Raw genomic sequence first — 10,000 nt, 5'->3', positions numbered from 1 at the left:
GCGTCCGCACATGACAGAAAACGGTTAAAGTCCGCACATGACAAAAACTGTTAGCGTCAGCACATGACAGAAAACGATTAGAGTCCGACCATGACAGACAATGGTTAGTGTCCGTATATAACAGAAAACGGTTAGAGTCAGCACATGAAAGAAAACGGTTAGAGTCCACACATGACAGAAAACGGTTAGAGTCCACACATGACAGAAAATGGTTAGTGTCCACATATGACAGAAAATTGTGTGTCCACACACAACAGAAAATGGTTAGAGTCCGCACGAGACGGAAAATAACCTGGTTAGAGTCCACATACGACAAAAAAGGGTTATTGTCCGTACACAACAAAAAACGGTTAGAGTCAGCACATGAAAGATAACGGTTAGCGTCCGTACACAACAGAAAATGGTTAGATTCCGCACACGATACAAAACGATTAGCGTCTGCATACAACAGAAATGGTAAGCGTACAGACACGACAGAAACCGGTTAGCGTCTGAACACAACAGAAAATGATTATTTTTGACCGCACACAACAGAAAACGGCTGGCGTTTGCACATGACAGAAAACACTTAGTGACTGCACACGAGAGAAAATGGTTAAAGTTCGCACACGACAGAAAATGGTTAAGACTGCACACGACAGAAAAACAGTTAAGAGTCCGCACACAACAGAAAACGGCTTGAGTCTGCACATGACAATAAAACGGTTAGCGTCCACACACAACAAAAAAACGCTTAGCGTCCACACACGATATGGCATGGCACGGCTCATCCTAGTGTCATCATTTATGTAAAGGATAACTTGTTACTTGCAAAAACAGATGAGGAAATGATAGAAGCAGAAGGTTGTACATTCATAAATTTATTAACATAATTTGATAACTTACTCAAATTTACTTATCCCAATTTTCTCCTGAATTGATGAACATTTTAATATATATTGTTTCTTTATTTTTTGTGTGCGTCACTATTCTATAATTCTGAGGCGTCAAGTCCCAAATATAGACACTTTTCAGTTTCATCAATAAACAGACACTATCTTCCACATGCGTCATGGACAACATTGTGAGCTCGCTCCTAAATTGACATTTTTGAGCAGTTGCTATTGCACCTGTGTATGTCAAGTCATCAAACAAGCGCACCTTGTGATGCAGAACACATATTGCGATGTCAAGTCATCAAACAGGCGCACGTTGTGATGCATAACACATATTGCGATGTCATGTCATCAAACAAGCGTATGATGGGATGGATAACACAGACTGTGCCTTGGTATAAATACCCAGCAAAATTGCGTAATTACAAATGATCACGTGTGAACAAGGCTAAATGCTTGATGACCAAAAATAAGCAATGATGTACATTCCACATATCTAAATGATGTACTGAAATGGTGGGTGATAAAACTACAGGTGAAGCCATGCTGATATGAATTTGATAAATTTGCATGGAATCAATATTCCTTTATAAACCTCATTTCCTATCAAATAATTCATTGAATTCACAATTACGTTTCAACGTATACTTTTTGTCCCTATATATCACGACTTTCTTATCCGAAATATAAAAAACACGAGTATGTCATCACTGACGAACCAAGGCTGTGACAACATCCAGATCCCTTGTATGAAAAGGCTAGGTGGTGGTGGCAAAAGACACAGGATCACAAGAATTGGGGAAAACGAAAACATTAGGAAAAATTCCAAAACCAGCAGATTAACATTGAATAAGTAAGGGATGTGATTGCCTGGTGGTGGCTGTGAGATGTGACCCTTTACTTCAATTGTGATTATATAATATGCTTACATTTAAAGATTTTTTTGTGGATTGGCAATTCAATATTTCATAAAAACAAAGAAGGTGGGAAGAGGAGATGCTACATAAAACCTATACTCTACTAACAGTTCTTCGGGTCATGAAAAATGTACGCTGTACATGTCATACACTATGATATTTGATATTGAATGTTCTACCTTTTACAATGATCTTCGATACACAAATATTCAACAACTGACAATATCTACGTAATTAACTAGCTAATGAAAAAATCAACAGAGTATGACAAACCACTATGTATGTCATTTACAGACTATAAGAAAGCTTACGATTCTGTCAAAACTTCAGCAGTAATGCAAGCCCTTGAAAGACAAAGAATAGATGTATCTTATGTTATAACATTTGATGATATCTCTAAGGATAGTACAATCCTACAGCTACATCAAGGTCATGAGAAAATTCCAATACATAAAAGAGTTGAACAGGGAGACCCCCATCCCCTCTCTTCTAAATTATTCACAATACGCCTAGAAGTTTTTATAAATTTAAGTTGAGAAAATGAGGGAATTAACATTAATGGGGAATATCTTAATAACCTAAAGATTTATAGATAACATAATTCTGCTTAGTGAATCATGGGAGGAATCCCAAAAGATAAAAGAATATTTGAATAGAGAAAGCAGAAATGTAGGACCGAAATTAATTTGAATAAAACTAAGATAATATTCAATGAAAATGCAGAGACAAATAATAAGTGTTAGGAACAAACCTCTCCAGATTGTTAATGAATATACGTACTTGGGACAGACCTCCAGGACATGAGATCGAAATTAAATGAAGGATAAGTATGGTACACAAAATGCGATTATGAAAAGTAAAAAGCCACTCTCTCTAAAAAGAAAAGTATTTAATCAGACGTTTGTACCAATATTAACTTCTGCATTAGAAACTTGGAGTCTTATTAAACCCTTAGAACATATGCTAGTTACAACTCGAGGAGCTATGGAAAGAATAATGATGGGAATAACACTAAGAGACGGAAAAAGAGCAACGTTGATACGCAAGCAAGCTAAAGTAAAGGATATTCTGACACGTAAGAAAAAGAAATGGTCATGGACAGGACATGTAATGAGAAAGACATATAATAGATGGACATTAAGGATAACCGAAGGGGTTCCCACACATTGTAAAAGAAATAGGGGAAGGAAGAAAAGACGGTGGAGCAATGAGCTAGGAAAATTTGCGAGTATATACTGGCATAGAAAGACCATAAACAGATGCGAGCGGAATGACATGTCTGAGGCCTTTGTTCTGAAGTGGACTTGCTATGGCTGATGATGATAATGAGATATATCAACAGATTGCAAAAGAAGTAAGGGAAAGAAGAGAAGACGATGAATTGACGAACCAAGAATATTTGCGGGTATAGACTGGCATAGAAACACCATAAAAAAGATTCGAGTGGAAGGACAAAGAGGCCTTAGTCCTGCAGTGGACTAGCTATGTCTCCTCCTAAGCCTATTGACTCAAAGGGCCTCGGTTAGATTTCGCCAGCCGTCTGTATCTTGAGCTTTTACTTCAATACTTCTCGATTCATCATCTCCTACTCCACGCTTCATAGTCCTCAGCCATGTAGGTCTGGATCTTCCAACTCTTCTAGAGCCTTGTGGAGCCTACATTTATATATGTGTGTTTGTTTGCTTACATATTTTCTCTTTTACAGATCGTGGGGGATCCGGAAACAGAGATGCTTCAGTCGATTATCTCAGGGTAAGGAGAGAGAGAGAGAGAGAGAGAGAGAGAGAGAGAGAGAGAGAGAGAGAGAGAGAGAGAGAGAGAGAGAGAGAGAGAGTTTATGATGGTCCTTCCAACTTTCAAAATAAAATGCAACCATTGATATGCATATTATTCTCAAGAATTTCCAAAATCTGTGTTGTAATTCTAGCATACCTTTGATTTATATTCAAAATATATACTTAATTAAAAATGGAGTAATTACTCAAAAGTGTCACTTTCGAGTAATTACTCCATTTTTTTATTTAGTTTATATTTTGAATAAATATCAAATGTATGCTGGCATCACGAACTTCTGTTTTGGTTGACTATGTTGACGATGTCAGTTCCAGATCGTTTAGTGAGGAAACCAGGCTAGTTTTTTCTACATAATTCTATAGTTATTTTTATAATTTCAACTTATTTCCCATGTGGCGAATTGTTTTATATTATGAAAAAGTAATAGAGGAAAGCAATGGCTTTGCATAATTTGACAGGATATGGAGAGCGTGATCTTGTAAACAAATCCAAAGGCAGAGTGAATTCAATGTTAAGATATTGTGGCTTATTTAAAAGATACATAGAGACATACATGCAAATTAATGTGTATAAATGTTTCGATTGTAATAAAAATAAAAGTTTTTTTCAAGATATTTGTGGCTTATCTAAATAATACATAAAGACACACATGGAAACTAAAACATGTATAAATGTTTCAAATGTAATAAAAATAAAAGTTTTTGTAAGATATTTATGGCTCATCTAAACAATACATAAAGACATGCAAATTAAAACATGTATAAATGTTTCGAATGTAAGAAAAATAAAAGTTTTTAGAGATATTTATGGCTCATCTAAACAATACACAAAGACATGCAAATTAATGTGTATAAATGTTTCGAATGTAAGAAAAATAAAAGTTTTTAGAGATATTTATGGCTCATCTAAACAATACATAAAGACATGCAAATTAAAACATGTATAAATGTTTCGAATGTAAGAAAAATAAAAGTTTTTAGAGATATTTATGGCTCATCTAAACAATACATAAAGACATGCAAATTAAAACATGTATAAATGTTTCGAATGTAAGAAAAATAAAAGTTTTTAGAGATATTTATGGCTCATCTAAACAATACATAAAGACATGCAAATTAATGTGTATAAATGGTTCGAATGTAAGAAAAATTGAAGTTTTTAAGATATTTAAGGCTCATCTAAACAATACATAGACACATGCAAATTAATGTGTATAAATGGTTCGAAAGTAAGAAAGTTTATGAAACTTCAACAAGGAAATTCTATTTCCTCCAGAATAAAGCTTTCAAATTTATCCAATACCGCATTTCTATTAAAGAGTTCGAGTACCTTTGGTTTCCCATTTTTCCCCAATTCTTAATTTCCTTTGCATTGCATTTATTCTTATCTCGCTCTTCCTTTTTTATAGGCTCTGCTAACTGGGCAAATTTGGTCAGTAAAGCATATTCTTTTTACTCTTTATTTTTTGTCTCCTGTTCATTCAATAGTTAGAAAACTTCTGTTTATTTGTTTAAAAAAAACTTCTTCATTCTCTTGCTTGAGGGAAAACTCAGGCACACTATTCTATCTGCTTCCTTATTTCGCTTTCCTCGCTGGGCTATTTTACTTGCTGGAGCCCTAGCGCGTATAGTATTCTGCTTTTCCAACTAAGGTTGTAGCTTAGCTAAGAACAACAACAACAATAACAACAACAACAACAACAACAACAACGATGATAATAATAATAACAACAGATAGTCTTAAAGATTACATATCTGAAGTCCAGAATCACCTTTATAGAACATGAGAACATTTTGACGTTTGGCAAGTTTCGCCATTTAAATTTTTTCTCAAGGTATCAACGAACTCTAACAAAATGCCAACGTAACTAGTTTCATTTGAAATAATAACTGTGCTCCTGATTGGCATTGAACGCTAACCTAAAACAACTACCTTCATTTGTTTCTTTTTTAAGGATTCAGTCATTGAACGCTAACCTATAACAATACCTTCATTCGTTTCTTTTATTAGCATTCAAGCATTGAAGGCTAACCCATAATACCTTCATTTGTCTCTTTTATTAGCATTCAGGCATCGAACGCTAACCTATAACAACTACCTGCATTTGTTTCTTCTTTTTTTTTAGCATTTAGTCATTGAACGCTTACCTATAACAACTACCTTCATTTGGTTCTTTTTTTAGCATTCAGGAAGTGTCATAGTATCATGCAAAAGTCGAGGCCTGTGCAACTGCTACAGCAAAGCAGTTAAGCGCTCGTTCTGCTGCGACTGCTTGAACGGGCCGTGTTTCCCCGCCGACGCACAAGTAACCACTCCACACGGGCAGGTCAAGATGGCTGACTTAACTATCGGAGATACGATCCTAGCAGGTAAGACTCGGCGAGACTAATATGAGGAAATGCAGCTATCAAATATACATTATGTCTTGGGTCTATTGCTAAGAGAGAAAATCCAATAAAAAATAAACCCTTTTCTACCTTGCTTCTATTTCCCTTACCATGAAGGAAATGAAAAAGGCGACCCTGTATGGAGCCCCTTGGTGGCATGGCTAGACAGAAGACCCAACGAAGAGGCTCAGTACCTTTCAATTTCTACCGAAGGTGGACCCCAGCTCACTCTCTCCTCCTCACACCTTCTCTTCACATCTGACGAAAATGAATTACTTCCAAGGTAAGATGCCAGCATGCAGTTTCGAGAACTTGATTTATATTGCCACTCAACAAAGTAAAATATCTAAAATTCTTCCAAGAACTTCGTCTATCTTGCCACATTCAACATAGTAAATAATCTAAAACTCTTTCAAAAACTTGGTCTATCTTACCACTCAACAAAGTAAATGATCTAAAATTATTTCAAGAACTTTGTCTATCTTGCCACTCAACAGTTAAATATCTAAAATTCTTTCGAGAACTTGTTCTACCTTGCCACTCAACAAAATATCTCTAAATTCTTTCAAGAACTTGGTCTTTGATCTATCTTGCCATTCAACAGAGCAAAATGCCGGAAATTCCTTATATAACTTTGTTTAGCTTCCCATTCAACAGAGTAAAATGCCTAAACTCCTTCAAAAACTTAGTCTATCTTGCCTTTTAACAGAGTAAAATGCATAAAATCTTTCAAAATCTTAGTCTATCTTTCCCTTCAACAGAGCAAAATGCCTAAATTCCTTCAAAAACGTTGTCTATCTTTCCATTCAACTTTGTCTATCATGCCATTCAACAGAGCAAAATGCCTAAATTCCTTCAAAAACTTAGTCTATCTTGCCCTTCAACAGAGCAAAATGCATAAAATCCTTCAAAAAACTTAATCTATCTTGCCCTTCAACAGAGTAAAATACCTAAATTCCTTCAGAAACTTAGTCTATCTTCCCCTTCAACAGAGCAACATACCTAAATTCCTTCAAAAACGTTGTCTATCTTTCCATTCAACTTTGTCTATCTTGCTATTCAACAGAGCAAAATGCCTAAATTCCTTCAAAAACTTAGTCTATCTTCCTCTTCCACAGAGCAAAATACCTAAATTCCTTAAAAAAAAAACTTTGTCTATCATGCCATTTAACAGAACAAAATGCCTAAATTCCTTCAAAAACTTAGTCTATCTTCCCCTTCAACAGAGCAAAATGCCTAAATTCCTTCAATCACGTTGTCTATCTTGCCATTCAACTTTGTCTATCTTGCCACTTCAACAGAGCAAAACACCTAAATTCCTTCAAAAACTTAGTCTATCTTGCCATTCAACTTTGTCTATCTTGCCCTTCAACATAGCAAAATGCCTAAATTCCTTCTAAAACTTAGTCTATCTTGCCATTCAACAGAGTAAAATGCATAAAATCCTTCAAAAACTTAGTCTTTCTTGCCCTTCAACAGAGCAAAATACCTAAATTCCTTCAAATACTTAGTCTATCTTCCCCTTCAACAGAGCAAAATGCCTGAATTCCTTCAAAATCTTAGTCTATCTTCCCCTTCAACAGAGCAAAATGCCTAAATTCCTTCAAAAACTTAGTCTATCTTGCCATTCAACAGAGTAAAATGCATAAAATCCTTCAAAAACTTAGTCTTTCTTGCCCTTCAACAGAGCAAAATACCTAAATTCCTTCAAATACTTAGTCTATCTTCCCCTTCAACAGAGCAAAATGCCTGAATTCCTTCAAAATCTTAGTCTATCTTCCCCTTCAACAGCGCAAAATACCTAAATTCCTTCAAAAACTTAGTCTATCTTGCCATTCAACTTTGTCTATCGTGCCATTCAACAGAGCAAAATGCCTAAATTCCTTCAAAAACGTTGTCTAACTTGCCATTCAACTTTGTCTATCGTGCCATTCAACAGAGCAAAATGCCTAAATTCCTTCAAAAACGTTGTCTATCTTGCCATTCAACTTTGTCTATCGTGCCATTCAACAGAGCAAAATGCCTAAATTCCATCAAAAACATAGTCTATCTTGCCATTCAACTTTGTCTATCATGCCATTCAACAGAGCAAAATGCCTAAATTCCTTCAAAAACTTAGTCTATCTTGCCATTCAACAGAGTAAAATGCATAAAATCCTTCAAAAGCTTAGTCTATCTTGCCCTTCAACAGAGCAAAATACCTAAATTCCTTCAAAAACTTAGTCTATCTTGCCATTCAACTTTGTCTATCATGCCATTCAACAGAGCAAAATACCTAAATTCCTTCAAAATCTTAGTCTATCTTCCACTTCAACAGAGCAAAATGCCTAAATTCCTTCAAAAACTTAGTCTATCTTGCCATTCAACATAGTAAAATGCATAAAATCCTTCAAAAACTTAGTCTATCTTGCCCTTCAACCGAGCAAAATACCTAAATTCATTCAAAAACTTAGTGTAGCTTGCCATTCAACTTTGTCTATCATGCCATTCAACAAAGCAAAATGCCTAAATTCCTTCAAAAACTTAGTCTATCTTTCCCCTCAACAGAGCAAAATTCCTAAATTCCTTCAAAAACGTTATCTATCTTGCCATTCAACTTTGTCTATCGTGCCATTCAACAGAGCGAAGTGCCTACATTCCTTCAAAAACTTAGTCTATCTTGCCATTCAACTTTGTCTATCTTCCCCTTCAACAGAGCAAAATGCCTAAATTCCTTCAAAAACTTAGTCTATCTTTCCCTTCAACAGAGCAAAATGCCTAAATTCCTTCAAAAACGTTGTTTATCTTGCCATTCAACTTTGTCTATCGTGCCATTCAACAGAGCCAAATGCCTAAATTCCTTCAAAAACGTTGTCTAACTTGCCATTCAACTTTGTCTATCATGCCATTCAACAGAGCAAAATGCCTAAATTCCTTCAAAAACTTAGTCTATCTTCCCATTCAACAGAGCAAAATCCCTAAATTCCTTCAAATACTTAGTCTATCTTGCCATTCTGCCATTCAACAGAGTTAAATGCATAAAATCCTTCAAAAACTTAGTCTATCTTTCCCTTCAACAGAGCAAAATACCTAAATTCCTTCAAAAACTTAGTCTACCTTGCCATTCAACTTTGTCTATCGTGCCATTCAACAGAGCAAAATGCCTAAATTCCTTCAAAAACTTAGTCTATCTTCCCCTTCAACAGAGCAAAATGCCTAAATTCCTTCAAAAACTTAGTCTATCTTCCCCTTCAACAGAGCAAAATGCATAAAATCCTTCAAAAACTTAGTCTATCTTTCCCTTCAACAGAGCAAAATGCCTAAATTCCTTCAAAAACGTTGTCTATCATGCCATTCAACAGAGCAAAATGCATAAATTCCTTCAAAAACTTTGTCTATCTTCCCCTTCAACTGAGCAAAATGCGTAAATTCCTTCAAAAACTTAGTCTATCTTGCCATTCAACAGAGTAAAATGCATAAAATCCTCCAAAAACTTAGTCTATCTTGCCCTTCAACAGACCAAAATACCTAAATTCCTTCAAAAACTTAGTCTATCTTTCCCTTTAACAGAGCAAAATGCCTAAATTCCTTCAAAACCGTTGTCTATCTTTCCATTCAACTTTGTCTATATTGCCATTCAACAGAGCAAAATACCTAAATTCCTTCAAAAACTTAGTCTATCTTCCCCTTCAACAGAGCAAAATGCTTAAATTCCTTCAAAAAACTTAGTCTATCTTCCCCTTCAACAGAGCAAAATGCATAAAATCCTTCAAAAACTTAGTCTATCTTGCCCTTCAACAGAGCAAAATACCTAAATTCCTTCAAAAACTTAGTCTACCTTGCCATTCAACTTTGTTTATCGTGCCATTCAACAGAGCAAAATGCCTAAATTCCTTCAAAAACTTAGTCTATCTTTCCCTTCAACAGAGCAAAATGCCTAAATTCCTTCAAAAACGTTATCTATCTTTCCATTCAACTTTGTCTATCTTGCCATTCAACAGAGCAAAATGCCTAAATTCCTTCAAAAACTTAGTCTATCTTCCCCTTA

The 10,000-nt window shown here is 35.3% G+C and overlaps 2 protein-coding genes across 2 annotated transcripts in view; one reads left to right on the top strand and one right to left on the bottom strand.

Moving 5' to 3' along the window:
* Positions 1 to 10,000, bottom strand: part of LOC137653534 (uncharacterized) — a 111,847-nt gene that overhangs the window by 74,309 nt on the left and 27,538 nt on the right. The gene's annotated exons all lie outside the window — the stretch shown is intronic.
* Positions 1 to 10,000, top strand: part of LOC137653174 (indian hedgehog protein-like) — a 28,807-nt gene that overhangs the window by 10,546 nt on the left and 8,261 nt on the right. The window contains exons 2-4 of the mRNA XM_068386557.1: positions 3,498 to 3,544; positions 5,769 to 5,955; positions 6,091 to 6,256. Coding sequence (XP_068242658.1) covers positions 3,498 to 3,544; positions 5,769 to 5,955; positions 6,091 to 6,256 — 400 coding nt within the window. The remainder of the gene's footprint in view (positions 1 to 3,497; positions 3,545 to 5,768; positions 5,956 to 6,090; positions 6,257 to 10,000) is intronic.

Source organism: Palaemon carinicauda, chromosome 14, assembly GCF_036898095.1.
Source record: "Palaemon carinicauda isolate YSFRI2023 chromosome 14, ASM3689809v2, whole genome shotgun sequence".
Taxonomy (NCBI): domain Eukaryota; kingdom Metazoa; phylum Arthropoda; class Malacostraca; order Decapoda; family Palaemonidae; genus Palaemon; species Palaemon carinicauda.
This window is presented reverse-complemented; position numbering and strand designations above follow the sequence as displayed.